The sequence below is a fragment of the Lonchura striata genome, chromosome Z, assembly GCF_050655825.1.
Source record: "Lonchura striata isolate lonStrDom1 chromosome Z, ASM5065582v1, whole genome shotgun sequence".
NCBI lineage: Eukaryota > Metazoa > Chordata > Aves > Passeriformes > Estrildidae > Lonchura > Lonchura striata.
Window position 1 is genome coordinate 5210124 of NC_140740.1, and position 26947 is coordinate 5237070.

At 43.6% G+C, this 26947-nt stretch overlaps 1 protein-coding gene and 2 long non-coding RNA genes across 3 annotated transcripts; 1 reads left to right on the plus strand and 2 right to left on the minus strand.

The window, feature by feature from the left end:
• The first annotated feature begins 196 nt into the window (after positions 1 to 196).
• On the plus strand, positions 197 to 7634 carry LOC116184600 (uncharacterized). Its single transcript, XR_004149357.3, has 3 exons — positions 197 to 337; positions 979 to 1077; positions 6752 to 7634. It is a non-coding gene; the product is annotated as an uncharacterized LOC116184600 (long non-coding RNA).
• LOC146763594 (uncharacterized) lies at positions 331 to 7636 on the minus strand. The gene is made up of 3 exons (XR_014951398.1): positions 7488 to 7636; positions 7327 to 7390; positions 331 to 4297 (listed from the first exon to the last, which is right to left on the minus strand). It is a non-coding gene; the product is annotated as an uncharacterized LOC146763594 (long non-coding RNA).
• A 5677-nt stretch (positions 7637 to 13313) lies between these two features.
• On the minus strand, positions 13314 to 24776 carry TAL2 (TAL bHLH transcription factor 2). The gene is made up of 2 exons (XM_021534009.3): positions 24649 to 24776; positions 13314 to 16133 (listed from the first exon to the last, which is right to left on the minus strand). Exon 2 carries the CDS (start codon positions 16121 to 16123, stop codon positions 15770 to 15772), a length of 354 nt encoding a protein of 117 aa, XP_021389684.1. The 5' UTR covers positions 16124 to 16133; positions 24649 to 24776; the 3' UTR covers positions 13314 to 15769.
• Positions 24777 to 26947: the final 2171 nt, after the last annotated feature.

A 26947-nucleotide genomic window follows, 5' to 3' on the forward strand; every position in this document is an offset into this window, starting at 1 on the left:
CCTCACGGGGCGGGCGGCGCCTCACGGGCGGTCCCGCCCTCAGCGCCGGCCGCGGCCCCGCCGCCTCACGGGGCGGCCCCTCAGCGCCGCTCCGTGTGCCTTTTGTTTGCCTTTTCCGCGGGCAAAGCGCTGGTGCTCCTGCTCCCTGCGCGGTTTGAGATCGGTTGTGGCCGCCCTTAGAGCGCCTCCTGCGTTTGTGGTGCTTCCCCCACGTCACTTACCCTGATACATTATTTTTGTCTGTATTTTTTCTTTCCTGTTGAATGTTGCTGAAGCTCGTCAAGAATAGTTAGCATTACTAGCGTGTACGGTCGGTTCCACATTTGGTCTTTCCCAGGTTGATGCCGTTTATTTATCATTTACTGAGGGTATTAATCTACACCAGATGCTGCCAGCGCTCAGCAGAATGCATCTTTAATGCATCTTTATGTTCATTTTGATACTGGAGGCTAACTGTGCCTCCTTAAAGATCTATATCCAACCCCACAGTATTTTCAGCAAAGCTAGTTTGCTCGTGAGCTGCCCAAGTGAAACATTTTCAAAGATACCTTTGCTTTTTCTTTGTTCACCAGACTCGGAGGATCTGAAGTGAATTCATGTAATGAGGGTGTTGGGGTTGGAAGGGACCTTTAAGCTCATTCATGGACAGGGATACCTTCCACAATCCCAGGTTTCTCCAAGGTCCATCCAGCCTGATCTTGGACTCTTCCATAGGGATGGGGCAGCCACAGCCTCAGAACACCCCGTGCCAGGGTCTGACCACCCTCACAGGGAAGAATTTCTTCCTCATATCTTACCTAGATCTATTCTCTTTCAGTATGAAGCCATTCCCCCCCTTGTCCTCTCACTACGTGCCCTTGTAAACAGTCTCTCCATCTTTCTGCCAGGCTCCCTTCAGTTTACTAGTTTGTGAATTTTTGGCTGGTTTTCCCTACTAAATTTTCCTAATAAATGTTCCTTCCTATCTTTTCCATTCAGCTTCCACATACTGGTGAAAAGAACTCTTGAAGGCTCCAAGTTTTGCACACTGGATGGTGAAGTTAAGCAAAGCAGTCTGAAGATGTGCAACATTCACAGGTGCTCTTGAACTTGTTCTTTGTCTACCAAGAGATAATTTCAAGAAATAACAGATTGCTGAATCATTCTGGGGAAAAGGTTTATGCCACTCAACATAGCAAACACTTGAACTTTTCCCAGAATAATTTTAGCTTGCTATGAATAGCGAGCTATTATTTTCATTGATTTTTCTTTTATCAGTACCATATTCACAGAATAAGTTCCTATTCTCAGTGTCTCTTCCTTTCTGTGCATCCAGTGATTCATTTGCTCCCTGATAATTGACCCATGTGCATGCAGCTCGTTTCTGTCTCCTGGCCATTCCCATCTTCATTTAATCTACATTAAGAGATTCTGATGTAGTCAAAGTCATCTCTTACTAGCCTTGTCATTAATAAATCTCATTTTTATTTCCTGTCGTGCTTTTGTGCAGACTCAGAAACCAGAGTCTGTTTTTCTCGAGTTTTTCTAGAGCAGAATATCGACTTGCCTCGATGTGTAGGTAATGAGACATAATGCATTAGTAAGCTGCGTGCTGTGGCAGAAATCAGCTCAGCATCGTTTTGTTTCCCCCTGAGCGGGGCTCTGTGTCCGTGCAGCTGCAGCCGCGGAGCTACCGACGGGATTTAAAACGATGTGGTCTTTTTCACTCCTTGCAGTACTGGTTTATCCCCACCGAGTGGCATCCGTTTCATTGCTAGGCAGTGAAAACTACTCAGGATATCTATCAGTATGTGAACTTAAAAGGAGAGGGAGGGAAATTAAAATGGCAGTGACCACAAGGAGCCTACAGTGACAAAAAAAAAAAAAAAAAAAAAAAAAAAAAAAAAAAAAAAAGTCGCATTTTGGGCCATCAGCATCTGCACTGCAGCCCCACTGTGCCTGCAATTTGTGTAGAGATGCCCAAATTCTTTAACTTGCCAGCAGTGATACCTCTGCTGGTGCTATTTTGCAGCAGATCAGCAATACCTGCCTGAACTTTCAATTTTTAGTCAGGTCCTCAAATACATAATATGCACTGTCACTGCACCTGAAGTGTTGCACTCCAAAGCAGAGTTGTGCTAGTTTGGGCTGGAGTAAAGTTAATTTCTTTGCCTGAGGCTGGTGTGGGGCTGTGTTTTGGAGTTGTGCTGAGCTCAGGGGTGATGATACAGGGATGTTTTTGTTATTGCTGAGCAGGGATTGAACAGAGCAAAGGCCTTTGCTCCTCCTCATGCTGAGGAGACCCAGCTGGGACAGCTGAGCCCAGGGATGTTCCAGACCATGTGACAGCATCATCAGTGTATAAAGTGAGAGGGAAAAGGAAGAGGGGACATTTAGAGTGGTGGCATTTGTCCTCCCAAGTCACTGTTCTGTGTGATGGGACCCTACTCTGCTAGGAATGGCTGAACACCTGCCCAGCCATGGGAAGTGGGGAATTAATTCCTTGTTTTGTTTTGCTTGTATGAGAAGCTTTTGGTTCCCTATTAAACTGTCATTGTCCCAGCCTGTGGACTTTTACCCTTCCAGTTCTTTCCCCAGTCCCTCTGGTGGGAGAGCGAGAGGGTGGCTGCATGGGGCTTGGCTGGTGACTGGGGTTAAACAGCACAGATGGAACAGGTGTGGAGGTGGATCTCAGAACAGTGAGGTGGGAGAGAGTGTTAACCACCACAAGTTAAACAAGAAAGACATTTTTATGAGTGTTCTACCTCCAGCAGGAAATAAGAGCAGCAGTTTCTCTAAGGCTGTTGGTGACCAGGGAGAGATTCCTGTGTGTTCAGGGTGGCATCTTAGCAGAACCGAGAACAGAGGAAGCCACCAGAGAGAAATCAGACCACAGAAAACAGTCTGTGTAATAAAAGTAGAGTAACAAATAAGAAAACTTAACATTTAATCAATTTTCCCACTGTCCTGGATATCTCAGCAATAATTTAAAGACAGCAGGGAATAAAACATCTGAAATAATCCTGTTCATCCTTCAGTCTAGTGTACAGTTGCTGAGAGAGCTGTGTCAGTGTGAGCTGATGGTGTTAGTGTGTAAGCTAGGTACACCTGTCTCTGTGTGTGAGTGTGGTGTGTGAAAGTTTTTTGTGTTTTGCTGATTTTAAACTAAAAGAACAAATGCCCCTTTCTTCATTTATTGGGAGCAGGCTAATAGTGAGACCTTAGCAGCACAGTGTGCATGTAAGAATTTCAAAGGTGGAATGTTGTGTTGTGTAAGTGAAAAGCTCAATGTGAAATCAAAGCACAAGCCTGAACTGATTTTCTTGCCCAAGGAATGTTATCCTGACCCTAAAAAACCCCACTGTAAATACCTGCTGAATAGTTTCCCAACTTGCACATTCTCCAGAGTACTTTTCAGCAAGATTATGCTAATTTTTGTGTTTGAAAGAAAAGGTCTGTGTACTTAGCAAGGAAGTATAGCTGGTGAAGTTGCTGCTTAATGTGGGATATGTTTATTTAGTGTTTTATTTTGTAATGTCTCTTGGGGGCCCTACAGACAGTGACCTGGAGTTCAAAAATAGTGCCTTAGGGGGGAAAAAATGAGGAGAACGTCTTTAGTATATTTCATCAGTATGCCTCAAAACTCTTCTTCTTCTTCCCCAAATCAGGAACTTAGAAATAATCCCTTCCTATGAATTATTAGGTTGAGTTTTTTTATCTTCTAAGAAGATCTCACAAACTCAAATCTGTGCATCAGAATCAAGTCAGATTAAAATAGTAATCTTTGTCACAATATGGAAATGGACATTCCCACTGTCTCCTCTCATCCTGCTACATTTATGATTTGTAGCCATGTGCCACACTGCTGTCCTGTCTCCTTCCAAACAAATTCTCACTCTGCTCCACAGTTTTCTGCCTTGTTTCTTTGTTTCCCAAAAGTTTTTTATCCCCATCAAGCTGCTTACTTCAATCTTCTTGAAAATTTTCCGCTGTTTCCTCTCTCACTAGCACCATATATTCATCAACCCTGTATATTTCTTTCAGTATCACTTCCCACAGCTTGTCTGGTTTTCTTGCTTTCTCCATGGCATCCTCAGCATTTACTCATGTCTTAATACACATATCAGATTCCTGTCTTTCGCTGAGAATCTGGCTATTCATTCCCTTTTGTCACCTTACTTGTGCATGCCTTCAATCCTAACTCGTGTATCAGGCCCCACCTTTACCTTTTTGCATGTTCCAGCTTCATCACTCTGGCTGCCCTCCTTCTTTTCCAGTTTTTCTACAGAAGGTCAGGTCCTGTCTCCTTTCAGAGTTTCTGAGAAAATTTGAGAAAATAAATCCTAGGAAGTTCAGATGGTCAGGTTTCTCCTAACACAACATTAATCTAGTTTATTTTCGTTGCATGATGGTTAATGCCAGTCTAAATTGCAAAGTGCAGAAATAGTGGGGTTTTTTTAATCTGGGCAGTGGTGTTCTTTGACTTACATCAGATCTTTGACTTACACCTCAGATCCATCCTGCCTCACAGCAGATTAGATTCTCACAGGTAGTAAAGGATCCATTTAAAATTTCTCTTCTCCTGCAGCCTTTGAAGCAGAAGCACTGTGTTCTTTCCTAGGTGAAGCCAAGGACTGTAGCAGCTGTAGCCAGTTCTGCTGGCTCTATCCAAGAGGTCCCTGGTGTCTACCCTTAAGTCATGGACACAAAAGTAGGCAAAAGTGTGTGCTTCAGGCTATGAAAGTATATGAAAAGAGTTTGTATGCCTGTAATAGAAGTACTCCAATGTTTTGTATCTTTATTGCAGTAGTAAACTCAGTCATGACTTCACATAGAGTTAATTTAGTTCAACAAAACTTAGGATCTTGGCTGCTAGGCCTCTCTTAGCATATTTTGTTCCTTAACAGTTTTCTTCCTGCAAGGAGCTGATTTATAGAGTAGACTTTAATTCTTATTACCTTATCTCTCTACTGCATCATCAAATATATCACTTGCTGATCAGCTGATGGGACTGAGACAAGCTCCAACCCTCTGCTGATCCAGCCAAGGTTCAAAGGATGCCTTTCCCTGCAGTTGTGACTTTCCCTCAGCAGTGGCATGCAGGAGTGCTGTACTGTCACTGTCCAGTAATGTCCCCTAGGTGAGCTTTTGGTGATTGTATTGATTTGTGGTTCAGCTCCAACAAACACTGAGCACCTCCTTGTCCTCTCAGTAGGTACCTGATTCTCAGGACTGGGTGCTCAATGCACCTGCTGTGCCTTTCATCACTGTAATGCAGCAGTTGTGGGCCTGCTGCATCCAGCTGCTCAGAATTTTCTTTTTTCTGGAAAAACACATGTCAGAAATAGCCACTGCTAGCTACTTTCAAGGTTGTAATCAATCACAGCTGGCAATACATTCATCACATATTGTTTTTTATATATTAACATCATATGTATATAACTTAATAGTTTAATATTTTGTAATAGTTTCAAATGAGGCCAAAGCCCATTGCATTTAACTCCCTGTAGATATATATATATAGCAAAATAAACATCCTTGCTTACTGTAACTCACTATATAAGAAAAAAGCTAGGAAAAGCAGTGGTTTGGGGCAGGTCATCCTTCAGGTCAGGAGAAACACAAGGGGACAGAACAAAACTTTCTCCCCCAGATTATGTTATTTACTCTGTTTATCTACTTTGTCAAATCCTTGCCAGTCTGGTCTCACCCAAGAGCTGCTGTAGAAGGGAAGAAAAGGATACAGGAAGACCTCAAACAGTACAAATGACAGGCCTCAAACTACTCCGTTGCATTAAGTCCTGCTGCATTCACTGGCTTTTCTGTTACACATTTGTCAGCAGGGCAAAAGCCCGGGTCTTTGAAGTTCATTAGATACCAGTGAATTTTAAGTGTTCCAAGAGCTCCAGGCATCTAGCATTCAGGGAGCATAGGCTCTGGGACTACTGATTGTCTCAGATTTAAAATTGGTTTTTAATCAGATCTATTTATGTGAAATATTACACAGCTCATAAAAATACTGTTTAGTTTGGATCACATCTGATAAGCTTCCCTGCTTCCCAGGGAAAAGAGAGAAAAGCAAGGCACATTTGCATGCATACAGTGCATACATCTGACAATTTCAAAATACTCTTTATATTTGAATTTAAACTGGTAATCTTACATTTCTGATGCCTTTTTTCTGCTTCTTTACTGAATCGCTCCATTCACAGTGTTATTTAGAACTAATTTTGTTAAATACTGATACAGGCCTTATAATGCACTACACATTCAGCAAATGAGATCTGAAACAAAAAAAGAGTAATGCTGGCAATATATTGCATGTTTTCTACCCTATCATAAACTTCATGCAATACCATAATGCAAATGCAACTGAGCCCAAGACTGGACCTGAGATGACAGCTTCAGGATAGTAATTTTTCCTCCTCCATTTGCTTTTATAAAATGGTGTCCAGAGATACTCTGTTTAGGGCTTCAGGACTGAACAAATAGTCTGTTCTGCATGGGACAGAGGAGCTGTCTTACTTAAGGCAGAGTGCAGAACAACTGCCTTCCTTCCTTCCTTCCCTATTTTCCCTTGCAATAGCAAAGGATCTGTGGAGATACTTGACTGGGCACAGTCCTGGGCAAACAAGTCTAGGTGACATGGCTTGAGCAGGAGGCTAGATCAGATGATCTCAGGAGTTCCCTGCCAATGCAAACAGTTTTGGGATTGCTTTAATCTTGAAAATATTTTTTTCCATACCCTTTATTTTTTTTTTTTTTCCCTCAGGGTTGTTTCCTGACTAATTCCTGCTGCATCAAAGACAATGAAGAACCAAGCTGGGACTCCATCAGCTCCTGCAGAGGGACAAGTCCAAGTTGAGAGTTGTCAGCCTGTGTCTGTAAAGTCACTGCCCATTACTCAATACATTTTGAGTGCATCATCAGTCTAACTGGACAGATGAGGGTATGTGCACTCAGAAGTTGTCTAGTGCCATAGCTACCACCTGACAAACAATTTGTGGACTGTACTTCCAACTACTAGATTCTGGGAAGGATTAGTTAAGAAGGGAAAAAAAAAAAAAAGCAAAAACAACATTCAACAGGAAACAGACTTCTCATTGTGCCCCTTCATTGTATATTCTCCATGTTCCCTTTTCTGCTCAGTGGTGCAGGCCAGTTTGGGACACTCTAAATTGTCAAGAGCAGCAAGGGGTTACCCGGAGTGTGCTTTGTTTGGCAATACAGACGGCTTTTTTTGTTAACTGACTTGAACCCATTGTCTGTGCACCCCCCTCCCAAACCTCTCTCCTGCCCTCACCACCCTTATCCCCAGCCCAGCTCACCCTCCGCAGATCCCCTTACTTTGGGTTCATGAAGTACAAATTAGCATAATCAGATTATCTGCATGGGGTTGTTCAGCACCAAGCTGAAAAGGAAGAAAAGAAAAAGTGGTTCACAAAGAGAAGCCCTGAGGAGGGCAGAGCGGGTGGCATTGCTGTTGTGCTGTGGTGCTGAAAACTTGCACCTGCATGGCAAGCAGATCCTCTTCTCACTAAGGACTCTTAGATGGTATTAAAGCATAGGAATTAACTGGGGGGAGGGTAAAGACAGGAGAGGAGAGGAGAGGAGAGGAGAGGAGAGGAGAGGAGAGGAGAGGAGAGGAGAGGAGAGGAGAGGAGAGGAGAGGAGAGGAGAGGAGAGGAGAGGAGAGGAGAGGAGAGGAGAGGAGAGGAGAGGAGAGGAGAGGAGAGGAGAGGAGAGGAGAGGAGAGGAGAGGAGAGGAGAGGAGAGGAGAGGAGAGGAGAGGAGAGGAGAGGAGAGGAGAGGAGAGGAGAGGAGAGGAGAGGAGAGGAGAGGAGAGGAGAGGAGAGGAGAGGAGAGGAGAGGAGAGGAGAGGAGAGGAGAGGTTGATTTAACTGTCTGTACTGGGAATGTATGCTTTGCTGACAGAGAAAACCAGTTTGATGTCTATTCATCATGGAGAGGAGATCATTTTAGTAATCTGGCCTAACAAGATAAGACTTTAGAGTTTCTGCAGGAGACTGATAAGGAATGTGTAAGGGGAAAAAATCCAGCTGTCTAGGGGCAGGGTATGTGTCTGTAGTGGGGGTGTTCCTAGACATATTCTGTGGTGGACTTGCCTTGCTAAGAGTAGTAAACAATCTGCTTGATTGCCTTAGTGCCTGTCTTGATTCTCTTCTTTCTGCCCATTCTGGGAGATGTATGTTCCCTGAGGACTCAAGACTCAAATCCATAGCCACAAATCCACAGGTTTTAAAAGCAGCTTGGGGCTCTATATGCTGGTGTATTCAGGGGCATGAGATTAAATGACTTTTTTAAAGTGCCTATTTTTAAAAATATATTAAGGCTGCTTCTACACTACCAGCTCTTCCAGCTGAATTGTCTGGCCAGTCAACCTCATCTTTCTGATGTATCTTAAAAGCATTCATGGACATAGATTACAAGAAAAATACCCCAAAAAGCAGTCACAGCAACCCTAAAATGTTTCAAATTGAGCCCTTGAGATCAAGAGTCTTATTGACAGCCCTAGCCCTAGAGTTTTGCCTTACTTCAGAGAGACAGGATAAAAGGAAACATAAATGTCAGGGTAAGTCAAGCTTTGAGGCAGTATTTATGAAAAACTCCTGCCTAACTTGAACCTCCAGTTTTCAAGAAAACTGTCTTTGGTTTGATTTATCTTAACAGCACCACACAGAGGGCTGCTGGAAATATTTAACTGATGAATTTATGCTAAATAGCAGAGAAACTCTTTTTTCTACTATTATTTCAGTAGTATTTTTAGTTCTCTGAGTTAAAAAAATTTACTTTAGCAACTTACAGCTGTACTATTGAAGGACTTAGAGAACATACTTGCTAACCAGAAACACATAATCAGTGTATGTCTGTTTTAGTTCAGGAGCCTGTACTTCTGGGGAATATTTGAGATTAATAGAAGCCACTACTTCAGAATTACCAAACTAGCAGTTTTAATTACTTGTTAGATGTAAGAGAAACAAGGTGACATTACTTTATTTTCTGCAGATGACAGTGTGTCCATGTCAGAATCAGAGGTCTATGTCCCTACAACAAGTGTAGTGTCCATCCAGGTTGTGTCAGGCATGGTTAATTCATCCTCCATACTTCCATTGGCATTCTGTCTTGTTTTCATTTTTTTTCACTTACATTAGTCTTTAGTCTGAAAGTAGAATTATTTTGGTTATAAAGGCAAAATTTGTGTATTTTTGTTTGCATGTAACCTTAAGTGAATTTAAATTAATTTCAAGGAGGTGATAAGGGTAACAGATCAATAGATAATAGATAGACAGAAAGATATAAAGACAGATGTGTCTGTTTTGTGTTTTCTGTTCTGCCCAGCTATTCCATTCAAACTTGACAGGTAAACTTGTGCTGCTGAACTTACCTGCCATGACTTTCTCAGTTCTAAACCTAAGAGCTGGGGAACACCTGTTTGCATTCCACAAGTCTGTGCAGAAATGTGGCCTTTGAGATTGGGCTGTCCTGTGCCAAGCACAGTGGCTGGGCATGTTCACCAGATAGCAGCTGGCTGCTCTTCTGTGCCTGAAAATTTGGGAAAGATGTTTGCAGCATAGCTCTGGAGGAAGAGCCAGAGCAGGCAGCTTCCTTCAGTGTTGAGTTATTTCAGTTCCCTTTCAAGTGGTGGGAATATTTCCCACCCATGCAGGCTGTGCCAGCACCAAGTGCTCTTGGCAAGTCCAATCTGCCAAGCTCACTCTCTCTGTAGGGAACTTTCAACTGGCAGCTGGCTTTTTTCCATTCAATCCCACAGAAACCACTGCAAAGACTCTCATGAGGACCAGATTCTTCCTTCTGAAATATCTTTTAACCTACAGGCAGTAAAATATTTCAGGTCATGGTCAGCTGGTCAGAGTTCCTGTGGTTAACTAGGTCTGATAGCTCCACTCAAGGTGCTTTTAGGCATTGCAATTTCCTCGTGAGAGTTTAGGTCTTTCCAGTAAGTGTAAAGTTTTTAAAGCTGGAATTTAGTGCTGTGAAGTCTTGAACTGAGGGAATACATAGGTTGTGTTCTGGTTGGCTGTAAATCAATGTATCAGAGCATGGCAATCCTGCTGTGATCTGAAGGCAGAGTTAATATTGTCTGCTCTTGGCCTTTCTCAGCTCCAGGGCTGAGCACTGCTGTCTGTCAGGGTTTGCCAAATACAGTCACCAAGAGAAAATCAATGCTAATCAATGTCTACAGACAGGGTTGGAGGCAGAACACCTCCCTGGAGACTTGCTGACTGCAGGCTGTCATCCTTCAGCTTTTCATTAAGGTTTTAGGCTACCTGAGAGCCTGTCTTTCAAGGTGCAGAGTAGGGAATTTCAGAAAAAGTGAGGGAACTTCCCAAGCTCTAAGGTACTGTGCCTCCAGCCATCTACAGAAAGGTGTATGCATGGGAAACCTCTGGGCCCTGTGCTACTGAGCTGGCCAGCTCTCTGCATGGCTGGCCAGCATAAAAGTCAGTGACTTAATTTGAGTCCCAGTGTAGTCCATGCTGAGATCCACAGGAGTCTCACTGACTTCTTCCTGCCCTTCATCCTGAACCTCATCTGTGCTGTTCTGTGACATTGACACTCAGCAGGACAGATGTACCCAGGAAAGGCTGGCTGCTCTTGGCCTCTCTTTCTGACTCTTGGTGCTGAGGTGTCTCTTCTCCAAAAGAAGTTTATCACACGGTCTTCTCTTGTGCTCTGCTGGGATTGCAATCCAAGGCAGTGAAACAAACTGTAGAGGGATGGGATATGCATTTGTGTGCACAGATGGAAAGGGAGTGGAATGAGAATACATTGGGATGAGGCTCTGTTCCTTACAGAGAAGAATTGGACCAACTCAGTGTGAAAAGAAAATACTATTCATGGATTGCAGGGGTAACAAAAGTGAATAAATTCAACCACATATAGGTATTGACTGGGCACGGGGCAATCTCTCTAATTTCTGTAACCCAAGTACTTTTCTGAGCTGCTTCTTCCACCCACCTTTTCCCATCTGATTCTCTCAGCACCTGCTGTATTAAAAATACAATTACACCCTTGAAAAGTGGTGGGTTTGGACTCTGTCACTGTGCCAATGACCTTTAGATTTAAGACTGGCTCCCAAGTGACCCCTGCCCCACAGGTCAGTAGTTAAGTCGTCCATTCTTTCCACCTCCTTTCATCACCCAGCCTTCAAAGAACAAAAGTCAGATCTGCCTTGCTCACACTACTTTAGCCATGCTCACTGCATATCATTCCCTAGCAGCAAAGAAATTTGTGGGAGCTGGTTAGAAATGGTTCATGAATCATATACCTGTGAAACACGTTGATGCTGCACCTTTACTTTTTGTTTAGAACCAGGTGCTAGGATGGATCTTAGTGTCCTGAAACAGCTCTGCTTTGCCATTCAATGCAGGCTGTCCCAGGAATCCTGTGAGTCCCCCTCTGTGATGCCCATTGTACCTTCATTCCCCCTGATTCAGACAAGGTACAGCAAATAAGGCTGCCAAGTACAAGCCTACCACAGTGTCTTCCTCAGCGTGGGCAATACTCCAGAAACACACATGGAATCTCAATGTGCATTGTCTAGTGCCAGACACAGCATGCTCACATCCACCAGGATTTGAATCCACAGAATATCAAGCCAAACCCCAGACTGCAGACCTGGTCTTCCTCTTACCACAGGCTGGCCATCACTGGGATTTGTGCACAAGACTACAGCATCCTTTCAAATACATTTGCAACTCATTCCTTTCCTTACCCAGCCCAAATATCCAATTGCAATTACATTCCACAATTCCACACAGCCACAACAGGGATATTGAGAAAGTGGACGTGATGGATGTCAGTTCCCTTAGGCTCTGTGACAGGTGAACAGTGGTAGAATTTGTTTCCTGCCTCTGGAGTAAGTAATCCTCATTTGAGCTGAAATGTGGAGCTGTATTGTTCCACTGATCCTGTTAGAAATTCCAAATAAAGGAGTGTCTCACTGAGATTTCTGCATCACAAATTCACAGGAGCACACTTCACACCCTCTGTGCAGGTTAGGACTACCATGGGTTGGAGCAAACCATGAATCTTTTAACTTTCCAGCACTCCTTTTTTGTACCAGGAGATACTAAGGATGCTTCTAGAAAATATCACCTTAGCTGGTCTTCCTTGCAGTATTGACAGACATAGCTTCACAAAAAAAAAGAAATTATAAAAGTAAAAAAAATGCTGTTCATACAACTCTATTCAGCACTGCTAGTTACAACCAGGGACAGTAGGGCCCTTGGGACTAGGGATATTTTTGTCATTTGTACTAAGGTTTTGCCACTGCAACAACATATCTTGAGACATTTTTAGCCAATTCTAAATAACTTGGTACGTCTCCATGGTACAGGTCTCATTATGTCACAGCACTGTGTTGGCATGGCTGTACCATGCCACTTCCAGAGGAGGGATTGCCACATGATCCTCAGCAGACAAACTGATTTGACATCACCTGCTGGAAGCAGAGCACTCTCTCTAAGGTGACATTGCCTTGTTTAGTATAAATACATACTGGAGACCACATATAAATGCATTTTGAACTTCACAGTTGCTGATTTCTTGACTTTTGTATATAATTCCTTGAGACAATGCTTTCCTGGCATACATTTTGTGCAGAAATTCCTTTCTTGGTGTTCATAGAACACTCTCACTGGATGTGAGACATCCAGTTAATCATCAAACTGAAACTGTCCCTGTGATCCAGTGATTTCCCATCTCTTCCCCACAGCTCCTGCATCTGTCACCCTCTCTCAGCCTCAGATTCAGTTGGAGATTGGATTGTTCCCACCAGATGTTAGCCAGAAAGAGTAGCTTTACATCCTAAGCTCCCCTCAACTTTGAATTATTTTTTATATCCAAACCTGGATTCCTGTTTGAATCTTTTTGTTATGCCTATCTGAATATCTCCAGATAACAATAGACTCCAAAATAATTCTTTAGAGTGTCATATGTTTTTAAAATGAAGTTGATTAAAATATTTTGAATTGTGAGTCTTTAGAAGAGATAAATAGCAACATTGTGCAAGGAAATTCTAGTTATTTGTCTTTTTCAAGAGCTGGTCAAAATCTTCTTAGCACAGATGGAAATACAATATGAACTAAAAGTGTAAGAAATTGTAGTAAACAAAGAATTCCTTCATTATTCATCATCTGAAAATGTTTTTTCTACAACCAAGACTCTTGCATAAGAGACAGCAGAAAAATCCTCCGCTGGAAATCACATCATAAGGTCTTTGAGATCCTCTACCAAGTAGTTTGCAAATGTAAAATGAAATTTTAGAGAAGTTTAGAGCAACAAAGATTAGTTTCTTAAATAATTTATTTGGAATATATTAGGTGTTAAATAACATATAGCACAAAGTGTTATCAGTTGCACTGTATTTGTTCATGATGACATAGATAAGAAATCCCCAAAACACAAAGAAGAAACTTGACCAAAAAAAAGAAATCTTTGGTAGAGAGATCTAGGGAAATACTTGCTGAATGTGACAGTAGAGAGCCCCTAAACTGAAAGGAGATCAAAGAAAATGGTGATATGAACTGAAGCAATAACAAGATGGGAAAGTTTTTAGCATAGAAGATACAAGCATATTATGCTACAAAATTGCCAGCTTTTCTTTCCCCAGTATGACAGCTGCTCACAAGATGTTTTTCCTCACCTTGGTGATATGCGTTTCCGAGGATAGCAAGTGACTGATAGACCCAGCAGCACCACCACATCTCTGCAGGAAGTGCTCCGATTTGCTTGGACTAATTTGTCCTGCTGGAACGCCAGCAAGCCAGCAGATAGATGGGAGGAGAATGTGGCTCATTACCTTCAAGGTGCCATACAGAAGAGGCTGTGGCTCCATTTAGTCACATTAATGTGGGCAGAGGTGAGGAGAAACAAACAAAGGACTCTTGGTGTCTTTCCACTCAGCTGCTCCCCAGGGCCGTCCTGACAGATCACAAACCCAGGGATAAGCAAACTATTAGCAGTGTTCAGAAAGGAAACTAAATCAACATGAATTCTTTCCACTTTTTTATTTTCTTTCTTTCTTTCTTTCTTTTGGTCAAAATCTGTTCACTGGCATGCCTGTACCTTCCAGCACCAGTGCTGGATGGGGTGAGCTGAGATATTGTCAGACCTTGGCTTTTGTCAATGCTGAGGACAGCTCAACATCCCCATAGCAGGAGCCAGCCCTGGCTTCTTTGGTGCACCTGGTGCTTGGTGAGGCTTTGAAAGGCAGCTCAGCTTCAGGTGCCAAATCCCCTCATGCAGAAAGGCCGTGCATGCTGCATGCACAAACCCTAGTTCTGCTTTCTGAAAGCACCTCCTTGTCTCATGAACAAACAGAAACAGCCCAGGGACATGCCTTGGACTACAGGAGCTACATTTCTCCACCAGTCATGAGCAATTGTCTTTTCTAAGCTTTGACATGTACCTTGGTCCACATGAAAATCAAGAGGCACTTGTGTCAGTGGGAGCAGGATCTCACCAGAAAGCTATTCTACTTAAACCTGACATCATTTTTTCTGCTGTTTTGGGCTTCTCATAAGTCATATGAGCAGGCCAGGCCTTGGCTGGCACAGGTTATAACTCAAGTCAGGAAATTAGATTGGATGTTTTTGTGGGCAACAATAGTCCACAGTGACCACTTTCATGCAGCTTATCATGTAAACACCTACAGCGTGATGTTTCATACAGGGAAGTGATTCACAAATGGAAGATATTTACAACAATTTCTTTGTACTTGCTCCATTGGCCCATTTGGGACAGTATCCAGGTAGGAAAACCTCAGCTAGGGCAGGTGAAAGCAGGCAGTTTAAGGGCAGTCATATGGCCTGTGCATGCTATGTAGACATAGCTTTGTCCACAAAGGTTTTCACAGTGCTTCACTGAGGCCTTTGTCCCAGGACTTCCTTCCCAAAGAGGACCTCCTCCATTACTACACCTCCTCCAGAAGAACAAGGCATTGAGTCACCAACCAATCTCTTTGATGGGCTTTTAAGGCAGCTGGGGTATAGCTGACCATTTTCCTTCAGGTTCACGCTGTCACTGCTATGGAGGAGATTTACTTTGCCTAATGAACACACTGAAACTCATCTATGACTATGCATTTTGTCATTTTAAATTGTTGCTTTTTGTTTTAACCCAACATTTAATTTTGTTTAATGTGCTTTGCTCTGACATAAGGGATCCCTCCTGTCTGATGAAGAAATATGTAGCCAGGTTCAAGGACTAGGACTTAAATTAAAAAAAAAAAAAAAGAATCGAGCTAGAAATAAGATTCACAAGTTCAAGACTGAGTGCAATTAGCCCCTAGAACAGCTCATGGAGGACTGTGCCAAATACCTCATCTCTCAAAATCTTTCACTACTGAGGCCAGATGTCTGTTGTGGACAAATTTTGTGGTGCTGTCATAATTTTTTATCTCAGTAGTGTTTCCTTGAAATAGAATGGGAGAATAACTTCTTCAGAAACACTGAAGGAATTTCTATGCCCTCATTTATGGAGGAGATCTGGACAGAAGACTCCTCTGGCTTGGACTCTGTCATGACAGCAGCAAGTCTTTCCAAGCTCCCAGAGACCACAAGTTTTCCATCTGGACTTCCAGGTTTTTGCACGACCAAGGATTTCCTATCCTAGTAAATAAAAATGCAAATTAAATAGCAATAAATATAAATAGATAGTCACAATATGCAAAAGAGCAACCCACAATTCTGCCAGGAGAGAGGGACTATCACAATAACACCGAGACTGCACATCTCACTGTCTGCTAGGGGGATGATGCCTCTGACCAACACTCCACTATATTGCCGCTCATGCCAGGACAGGAGACACCACAGTTTTCGATCAGTGCCAGCTCTTCCATGCTCTGCAAGTGTGGGGCTTGCTGGAAGAATCCCAGGATGCTGCCCCGAGCTGCCACTGCTGTCTGCTGCAGGCCTGGCTCTCCCAGGACCTTGACGAGGAAGTTGATGTATCTCATGGCCAAGCGGAGCGTCTCGTTCTTGCTCAGTTTTTTGTCTGGTGGGTGCGTGGGAATGAGCTTCCTCAGTTTGGCAAAGGCACTGTTGACATTTTGCTGCCTCCACCTCTCCCTGGTATTGGTGAAGATCTTTCTTGTCATTCTTAAGGTGCTGCAAAGCAAAGGAGATGGTAAGTGAATGCTGGATACCCCTGGTTTTCACACAGGCTGCTTTTTTAGGGCTGCCATAAACCTCTGGGCCAGTGGCAAGAACTGAGAGGTGATGCTAGGCTTCTAATTTTTACCCTCTCTGGCTGGTGTTCTTGTCCTCCATGTCCTTCACAGATTCACCCTAAAGTCACTGGATCTCTAAGTAGAGTTCAGTAAGAACTTCACAAAGGAGGTAAAGGAGTTTAATTTCCTTATACAAGAATTTAGTGCTGCTGCAAGCCCATCTTCTCCAGGCTCCTCAGAGTTCCCCTGCAACAGAATTCCAAACAGATAATGCATTTGTCATCCCACCAGGCTGTGTGAGAGCCACACAGGCACTTTTTATGGGGGAAAGCAGAACACATGCCCGCTTTCCCAGCCTTATTTCATACCTCCTTGTAGTCTGCACCCAGCTGGCCCAAGCTGGGTGATTCCTGGCTGGAACTAAGCCAGGTGGACTTCACCATGGGCCTTCAGTGAGCACTCAGCCCACACAGCAGACATTTATGACTGTGGTTATTTCTCCAGAGCTGCACCACTCTGGTTGTCTGCCCAGCCCACAGTGGATGCTCACTGCTGGTTATCAGACACTTTTCACTTTCAGTGTAAAGGCTTCTCCTTTAGCCTCTGAGAAATGCCAAGACTTAAGCCACAACTGTTGTAACTGCATGAGGGAAACTGTGATTCCCACAAAGCATGTTGGCATCCCAGACAAAACCTCTCCCCAGTTATTCCCTGTCCACCCTCACAGAGCCAAGCAAAGGGAGCCCCATGCCCACAGCAGACCTGGCAAAAAAGAGTACTGAGGCATGGGGTGCACAGTGATTTTAAATGCCATTTACCAGAAAGACTGCCAAAAGTTCTTTGTATTGCCCTAACCTTTCTCCGATCACCATGGGAAAGCGCCTTCCTTTCTCTCCCACAACCCTGGAGGAGAGAGACTCCTCCATTTCTGAAGCAGCTCTTTATGCCAATGGCATGCAGACAGCTGGAGCACGGAAAAGCTTTCCACAGCCAAGAGACTAAAGGATAAATGTTTCCTTACCCTCCTTATGCATGTGAAAGCCTCACCTTTTTATACCCACAGGCAAACCCTTCTTTCTGTAGTCCTCTAAAGGGGAGTGATGAGCAGAGGGAATAGCATCCTTCATCCCCAGGAAGAGGAAATTTGGGGATGACTGCCCGGCTGTGACCCTGTTTCCAGAAGCAGCCTTACACCATGTAAGACACTCGGGGTTCACCAAAACACATGGTAAAAGACCAAGGGAATAAAGAAACACAAATGTGACTTACAGTTTAATTGAGATGCCCTGTCAGGGAGCTAAGGCAGGGAAATCCCTGCCCGGCTCCTTCAAGTTCCAGTCCAGCACACATTACCAGCTGACAGGGGAGCACAGCTGCAGCACTATGAATAGGGTCACAGCTGTGTTCAGAGACCTCTGGTCAGGGATGCAGCCACTACAGGCTGTACACTGTAAGTAGCTGCTCATGCTGACAGTACCTCACAGGCTCCGCTTGGCCATTACACTGTTAACACATTTCTATTTTGGTAGAGGTCTGAAATTACTGTCATACCTTTAGGGGATGAGAAAATTGTCTCATCAAAATGGTCTTGTTTCATGAAAGGCTCCTTTAAAAAACAAACCCTTACATTTCAGGTTGCTGAGAGTTTTTCTTGTCTTTTGTAGACTTAATCCAAATGGGGATTATATCTCTCTTCTTTTTTTTTCCTTTTTTTTTTTTTTTTTTTAATTTTTCTTCTACTCTGTGTATCGTTATTGGTTTGTGTTGTGGGAACAAACCTGCTTGGTGTTTGCACCTACCTCAGATATGTTTCATGTACCTTTCTGGCAAGAGCACTGCCACATCAGTGGTACAGATTTAAACACTGTCTTTCAGTGCTTCTCTGTACTGCAATGTTTTCAGTGCCCAAGGCAAAACTTTTGCCTTTACATATTTATTCTTCCAAGCAGCTGCTCAAATCCATGTGAAATGCAGAATGCCACCTGCTTCTTTCTCTGTCCTCTATTTTTCTGTTTATATAGTTGTTTGATATATATATTTTTTTTTCTTCTGAAGACATACATATCTGTACAAAGGTAGTTATTTTTGGTAACATAGGGAAAGTTATTTGGGTTTCCTTGTTTCTTCTAATGGGTTGACTGGACTGTAATTTGCCAGGCCTTTGGGGCTGTGCCCTGTAATTCTGCCATGTGGGTCAGTGTTTGCTGGGTGCCTGTTTACATCTCAGGTACAAATACCAAGAGGGAGTCTGCTTCTTCTCTTCCTCCTGCTGCAGACAGCCCCCAGCACAGCACTCCACAAAGCAGGTTAACATCCAGCCCTGGTGCTGTGAACATGCCCTCTTGTCCTGTTAGTGGTGTTATTGGTGGAAAAATAAACCCAGCCTACTCTTCACGCCGTGCTTTCTTTGTCTCTCCACTCATGCCTTTAGAAAGGACAATGCTACATTTGTGGTCAAAAGCCTTGTCAGCAAACAGATGCCTTTGTGAGAACAGCTCCTGCTTTACACTTCAGAAATGAGTGTTTGTGTTTCTGACATTTTCTTTCCTTTCCTTTCCCAGTGCCTCCTCTTGCAGGGATAGCTCTTTGGGGAACTTTGTTTCAGATGTAGGCCACTTTATAGTCTCTCCACCTTAAATTCCTCTCCTTTCTGTCTTTACCTGTGTGGGTTCCCTGTTGTTGTGCTTGGAGTTTCCAATAGAAACATAGTAGAAAAATTATCCTAGTCCAGTCCTGCAGTGATTATAATGTTTCAGTACAGCTTTTTGCTCTAGTCACCTACACATCCCTCAAGTTCTCTGTAACCACAGCACCTTTCAGTTACAATGCAGCCAGTTTGCTGGCAAGGGATCTGATTTCCATTTATTTTGTCTCATTTCCCCCCTTCTTTTCCTTCCTTCTCTCCAACTTTTCTCACCAAACTTGTCTTTCAGTGCTATTATTTGCAACTTCAGGTCTTTGTTAATTTTGCACAACCAAGCAATGTATTCTTTAGCTTTCTCTGATGCACTGTATAAAATACGTGTCATCTACAGGTTGTGCACCGCTTGTATCCCACTGGTCTGTTTTAAATCTGTGCAGAATTCACCTGTCTGTACAAATAATGTATATATTTATTACATTAACCTGCAGGTTCAGACTCTGTACTTTTGCTCACCTTTCCTAACCACCGATTAACAGCCCCACATTTAGCTGACAAATAAAAATCCAGGAAGACAGCAACTTAAATTCAAGAGGATTAATTCTGCTCTCAGCTACATAAATCTGGAAGTTTACACCATTTTCACAAGATAAATTTTGAAGGACAGAATTTTGCACTGAGGAAAAGATTTAACTCAGGTCAAGAAGGCATGTCCAGAAGTAGGAGGTAAATGCAGTTTCATGAGCTAAGGTGTACCTCTGCAACATGTAAAGAGAATTATGCAAAGAAATAGCCCCAGCAAATCTGCTCCAACAGCAAGAAAGAGAAAAAAAAAAAAAAAAAAAAAAAAAAAGAAAAGAAAAGAAAAACAAGCTACCACCACCCACCAAAGAGACAACTGAAGCTCTTTGCACCCCCTGCCTACCCATTTGAAAAATATAAAAATGTGTGGTGGGCAGAATACCTCCTGTTTTTAATGCAGCCGCCAGTTTCACCAGACAAAAGACTGAACGGCAGAAGAGATGAAGATCTCTCCCACCAGCAATTCTCACAGCCTCTCCGTGCTAAAGCCTTTCAGGCAATTCAGGCAGCAGCAGAGCAGCAGAGCAGCTCAGGCACAAAGCACATCTCTGCCAAACATTCCCCAGTAAATGGCCCCCGAGCCAGCGGTTAATGTCTGAGGGCTGGCAGGGGACTCTCCGGCAGCCCGGCACTCAGTCATAATTAGCGGGATGCTATTAACTAAAGATCTTGGGCAAGAAAGTTCCTCCCTCAAGTTATACCTCTGACCTCGGTGAAGTTAAATCCATGTTGAAACTGGCCACTGGAGACCTTCTCCTGCAAATCTTAATCAGACAGCAGATGCCTGCTGCCACCAAGAACTGGAGTGCTTCTAGTAAACCTGCGGTGCCACACCATCACTCCACAGGGGAAAACCAGTGCCTGCTAAAACTGGTTATTTAACACATTGCACTGGATTTGGTTAAGCCCCCCCAACCTTTAAGTGAATGGCAACAGAAGAGCAGAGGTTGCCTGTTTCCTCTATCAGGTAGGTGCTTGTGAGCCCGATCTGCCATGAGGAGCAAAGGTTCTCCAGCTATCACTCCTTGCTGCTGTGCTTCACTTTGCATCCCTGTGATTTGGGAAAAAGAAGAAAGGGAAAACTCACAGTTTCCTTCTTCAGTTTCACACAAGCTTCAGAGTGTGACACTCAGCTTCATGCAGAGGGCAAGACTGAGTATGGTATTACAAGACAAAACACTACCTATTGCTGACATGGGACTTTTTCTTTTCCCCCTTCCCTAGGAGGAATAAACTCACTCCTTGCAGTTTAACCATGCACAGTTTGCACCATGTCTGCTTGGACTTCAGGGACTTTCTTTGGGTTGGGGGGGGTAGAAAGGGCAGAGGGTACAATGCACCCCAGCTTGAGGGATAGCAAGAGGAGCAGCTCACCACTAGGTACAGGCTCTTCCCCCATCTTTCCTCTGCTCATTCGCCCCATTGCTGCCTCCCTGCATCTCAGTGATGACCCTTCCCAAATTTCCTCTCACCTGAAATCCCACAGGTGTATGGGTGGACAGGGACACAGAGAGATCTCAGTGCTGAGAGTGAATGCTGGACTGGCAACCAGGGAGTTGAATTTCTGTCTATGTTTCTGTGGTTCCCTTGCCTCAGACAAATTCCTTTTTTTTCTTTTTCTTTTTCTTTTATTTTCTTTTTCTTTTTCTTTTTCTTTTTCTTTTTCTTTTTCTTTTTCTTTTTCTTTTTCTTTTTCTTTTTCTTTTTCTTTTTCTTTTTCTTTTTATTTTTCTTTTTCTTTTCCCTTTTTCCTTTTTCTTTTTCTTTTTCTTTTTCTTTTTCTTTTTCTTTTTCTTTTTATTTTTCTTTTTCTTTTCCCTTTTTCCTTTTTCCTTTTTCTTTTTTTTTTTTTTTTTTTATTTCTATGCACCTCCTTGACCCTTATTAACTGCTTATTAACCTCTGCAAGGTTTGTGGAGAAAAAAATTGTCAAGTGTAAGAATTCGTGTGTAAGAGGAGACACAAGCACAGGGTGGTCCAGCCTTGCAGTGCTGGTATAATGAATGAGAAGAGCCTTTCCCTGCATCCCCAGGGTGATTCCTTACACTATCAGTGAACTTAATTTTATTTCAAAATGAAATAAAAAGGGAAGAGGAACTACTTCAGGAGTAAACAAGGGCTCCTTTCTCTGCCTCATGCCTGTGTTGGGAGTGTTATGTGACAATCACACCACGTACAAGTACAGCAGAGCAGCAAAAGCACTATAAAAACCAGTCCATGCTGACACAGTGATTTACCTTTTTTAGAGCCTTTAAATCTAGGACAAAATGCACATAGTAGAATCTCTGCTTCTGGGAGCCCTCCTGTCTAAGGGCAGCATTTACAGAAGCTCTCACAGTCACACTTGTGCTCTCACTGAACCTTTAGAGAAAGGAAATCACTGGAGTCTTCAAAGGCAGCTGTGTGAAGGTCTCAGGACTAAGTCATTCTTCATGTTTGGGGTTACTGCACTACACACGATGCCTGTCCCAAGGAGCAGGTCTTTCACCTGACAGTACTGCTCCTGGGTTGCTGAGCTTTGAAATCCAGTTGCCCTCCTGAAGGGTTCAGGTCTTCAGCAGCCAAGAGCTCTCTGCTTTCTGAGAAAATAAGGCTTCACAGCATGCAAAATGTATCATCATGCCCTCTAGGCCTGCCTTGGGAAAGGAAGATCTGCAAAGCAATGAATGGGCTGCCACCCAGATGGCGTCTGGGAGAGCACTAAAGTATATGGTCAAGACCTTGACAATAGTGATAGAGATGTAGCTCAAGAAAAGGTTTACTCTGCACATGGGAATGATCTTTTTTTGGGGGTTTGGTGTTTTTTTTGTTGGATTTTTTTCATCTAGCTCTCTTCTGCTCAATACTTTTTATGGCTCTTTGCAGAAAGATGAATTACACCACCAAAAAAATAAAGAACTCACTCATGGGCTGCAACAGCTTTTGCTAAATGGAGTTCCAGTGCATTGGCAGGGGCATAACAGCTTGCTAAGCTGAGAAAGGAACACTCTGCCAGAAGGTTTAGCCTTTATTTGCTGAAGTTGCACTTGTGTTATTTTCTGTTCCAGAGAATATGAGAGTCTCTCTTGGAAAATGCTTCACTGGCCTGAATGACAGTTCCAGTAGGTGTCATTTAAGAACAGTCTCTGCCAAATTAACAGCCCAAATACTACATAGAGACACCCTCCCCGTGCTTTAAGGTAAACACAGAGAAGAAAAACAGTTTGGTTCTGTTCTTCAGGTCTCTTTTTCTTTCCCCTGCCCCAGACCCAGTGTGCAACCTTGTATTTCTCCCATCTCATTGCAGCATTTATTTCTGCCACCCTCTCTCTGGCACAAGGAGGCAGGAGGGCAGCTGTGAATAGCAGAAAAAAATTGCCCTGCCTGTGTATGTAGGGAAGTCCACATCCTGGAAGAAGGATGTAAGTGAAGAGTGGGACCAGATGCTACATGTCTTACAGCTCTGCAGAGAGCAGTCTGCAGCAGCTCACACTGTTAGAGAAGTTGTTGGGAGTAGAAAAGGGAAAATCCAGCCAATGCAAAGGACATTTACATCAGGGGGAACATAGATATTAGATTTGGACATGGTCCCCCCAGCCAATATTTGCTTTTGCATTCTCTCTGGGTCTGCTCTGAGGCTGGTGGCAAATCTGTCTGTGACTGCAGCCAAAGCAAGACTGGAGGTCTGACAGCATCCAGTGCCGAGCCGTGTCTTCCTGCCAAAGCTCCCACCAGGCTGCTGACCACCTCAGCTCACACCAGTGCCAGCTGTGCCTAATACCAGAGGTCACCCTGAGCACAGAGGAACGTGGCCACCATGGCAAAATGCAGCTGCCAAAAGTGAGACACAAACCACTGCAAGACAAGGAACACAACCCCATTTGCCCCGGATGTCTTAACCTCTGTGGGGCTGCTCCTGAGAGAAACTGCAGCTCAAAGATCATCCCTGCCTCAGCCACCTCTGTTTAGTCCACAAATTTCCTGCCTGGCATGCTGCCTCCGTGAGAACTTCATTTCTTGGATCACCTGCTCATATCACAACTACCGTAAAGATTTAGGTAAACAGGCAGTAAAAACAAACTGCATTTATTTTAAGGGTTTTTTTTCTGATTTGTTAGGTTTGTGGTTGGTTGTTTGTTTGGCTTGTTTTTTCCCTTTTTTTTTTTTTTTTTTTTTTTATCTGTGTGAAATAATTAGAAATGTGTGGTGGAAAAAGATTCTGAAAATGAAATATTGTCCTGTAGTGTTACAAGGAAATCAAGAAAGATAGAGACAGCTACTTCAAAAAACATGCATGTTTTGCTGTTTATTAACTTTCTCAAAAAATAGTTTTATGCAGAAGGCTACCCCTGGAAATAGAAAGATGTTTTATATTGGCAGTTTCAAAAGTTTTTTTTTTCACAAATCTGAGAGTTACTAATATTTAACAAGATAAGCGAAATTAAAAAAAAATGCTAATCTTTTCCTCCTAATTGCACTGTTGAACTGCAGAAAATTCAAATTACTATATATTTTACATCTGCATCAGCTGTAACACAGACGACCAGTAAACTATGGGGATATTTTTAAATATGTGAGGATTGGAATTTAAAACTTATTCCTTACACTTTTACCTGTTGACACTGTCAGTGAATTTTCACACAGTCTAGTGAATAATTAGGACATGATTAATTGTGCTTTTGCAAGGAATTTGTTTTAAATTTCAAACAGCATTGTAGAATTCACTTAAGTTTTATTTCTAAACTCAGGGATCTGTGACTCTCTGTCTAATTATTTTGCACCAGTGCAATAACTCTGATTTGCAGCAGTAAGAAAATATAGGAATAGTTAAGAAAAGTGATTATAAAATCACTTTTGTTTCCTCCACATCTCACCACCAACATTTCTCTCAAAAGCAGTGAAAGCAATCAATATTTTCTTCTGGTAAGGTCTGATTCACTGAGTCTCTGTGGGGACTAGAAATTTGGAAAGCTCAGGTACAAACTGCCTCTTCACTTGATGAAGTGCAGCTCCCTCTAAGTGGCTGTTTGTCAGATGAGATGCCTTATTCTTAATTTTTTTATGACAAGAACCAGAGGTGCCACAATAAGAAATGAAAATCCAGAGAACTGGTAAAAGGCCACTGCTGAAATCCCTTCCTTTTAGAATATACCCAGCTTTGAGGGGAAATTTTGGCTTTCCTAAGGAAGTTGCAAGATAAGCCCAAAAGAGGGGAGTACAGCTGTAAAGAGAGGAGGCCACTGTCACTTACTTTTCTGGTACTTGTGCCTCTGGGAACCTGGTCAGGGGGCGAACAGGCAGCAAAATCAGGCGCTTCCTGTGATTCTCTCCCGACTGCTTTTCCAGCGCCTGGCCACGGAGCTTGCTCCTGCTGGAATCAGCCTAGAGCTGGTCCGGCTGCCTCATTTATAGAGAAGCAGTTCCTTTGTCTGGCGCGTGTCACCACTAGTCCTGGCAATCCAGGGAGCATGTTTTGCATCTCCCAGGAGATCCTCTCTCTGTCTTGCCTTTTCTCTGCTCACCACATGCCCCCTGCCTTTTTCTGGGGCTGGGGTGGTAGCTGGAGCCATCCTTACCAGCTTTAGTCACTTATCTCAGTGACTCTGGCTAGAATTTTGCAGGAGAGGATGGAACCAGCATTAGCAATAGTCTAATTCTCCCCTCTTTTTCCGCTGCTGTTTGGGAAGTAGGGTTTTTGGGGTTTTTTGTGTTTTTTTGTGGTTTTTGTTTGCTTGGTTGGTTGCTTGGTTGGTTGGTTGGTTGGTTTTTGTTGTTTGTTTGGGTTTTGGGTTGTTTGTTTTGTTTTGTTTTTGTTTTGTCTTGGTTTGGTTTGGTTTGTTTAATTTTACTTATTTATCCAGCTCTGGCATTGTCAGTGTTTCCAGAAATGGAGATGGCTCTTTCAAAAGCCCCCCTTAGCATCGCTCGGAACTGAGGAACAGACTGGGGGTATTTATTGCACTCCCAAGCAGGAGGAAGCTCCTGCTCTGCTCTGACAGAATGTGAGGTGTATCTGGGGGGTGAACATATGCAGGCAATTGGATCCTGCCCTTCCTTTTTTAGTGGAAGATCCCTCTCACTTGGAGTCACAGCTGGCACCTCCTGCAGCCAGAGGACCGTGACAGCTGCTGCTGTCCCAGTGCTGCCCCAAGCCCTGGTGCCACTCTGCCTCACTCTGTGTGAGAGCAGGAGCTGTGTGAATTCACACCTTTTCCAGCCTGCCCTTCATTCCAGGGCCCAGGCAGTGCACTGAAGGTTTAACTCATGCTTTCACAGCAAAGATGAGTCAGCTCCATACCCTTGTGGCTATGATGTAGGGTCAGTGAAACACAGACTCCTTTCTCCTGGGGTGTCCCCAGAGCTTCCTCTCTGAGCAAGAATCACAGGCAACAAGGTGACATCTGAGTGCAAAACCCAAAACCTGCAGAATAACCCCATTCTAATCATGTGTCTGTGTCCATGACAGGGTCTGGTCCATCCATCCTCACCCTTGCCCTGGGTAACCACTCATTTATAGGTCAAACACTGGAACAGGTTGCCCAGAGAGGTGGGGGGTGCCCCACTCCTGGAAACACTCAAGGCCACTTTGGATGGGGCACTGAGCAACCTAATCTAATTGAAGATATTGCTCAGCTCAGGGTGGTTGGACTAGGTGGCCTTTAAATTTTCCTTCCAACCCAAACCAGTCTTTGTTTCTATGAAAATAGTCATAAAGTTGACCCTGGCACAGACCGTCTAGCCTTACTACAGTCATACAGACCCTTTGGGACCTGTCCAGTCCTTTCTGCTCCTCCATCCACTTTTCAATTAAGTGCTAGGAGTTTGCTTTGGATGAACATTTGGATGAGCAAATGGGGAGAACAAGAGCAAGGTGCCTGCTTATTCCCTGGAGCAGCAGGAAATATCCTGGGGAGAACAAATGGGGGGGAAGAAGAAGTCCCAGCTCATCACCCCACTTTCATGGGGCAGGAAAACTTCTGCACCCAGGATAAACACTCCACCACTTCCCTCTGCCAGGTCCCAGGAAAGCTCAGCTATTACCCAGACCAGCTCACCCCAAACAGAAAGATGGCTCAGCAGTGCTCACCTGCTGGGTTTTTATCAGCACTGAGAATGTTTCAGCTAACAGGACAGCCCATAAATATTAATAAGCCAGCAGTGGAATGATGCAGTCGCTCTCTGTAGAGAATGAGCCTCGGGTCCCTGCCAGGGCAGAGCTGTTCCCTGCAGAACTCGAAGGAAGGTTCAGCCCTTTCACACGGTAAATTAACAGTGGCACTACAGCCTGAAAGCTGTGTCAACCGCTTCATTTAGCACAAGTGTTATGTTAACTAAAGGCCCTATTCCGGAGGGGCCTTTGGCCTCACAGAAGCCTAATTTCCATGTAATTTACACTGGAGAGTTGGAGAGTGCCCCTCCTCTCTGTTACTTCCTCCAACCTATTATGTTCCCAAAACCTGCCCTGAGATGCTCCAGCCAGTGGGCAGCAGCAGGGAAAGGGCTTGTGGGTCCAGAAAGGGAAGGGAACTGAAGCCCCTGATCCCTAACTG

Coding starts and splice junctions, on each gene's coding strand:
- TAL2 (XM_021534009.3), bottom strand. CDS start 16,123: ATGACAAGAAAGATCTTCACCAATACCAGGGAGAGGTGGAGGCAGCAA.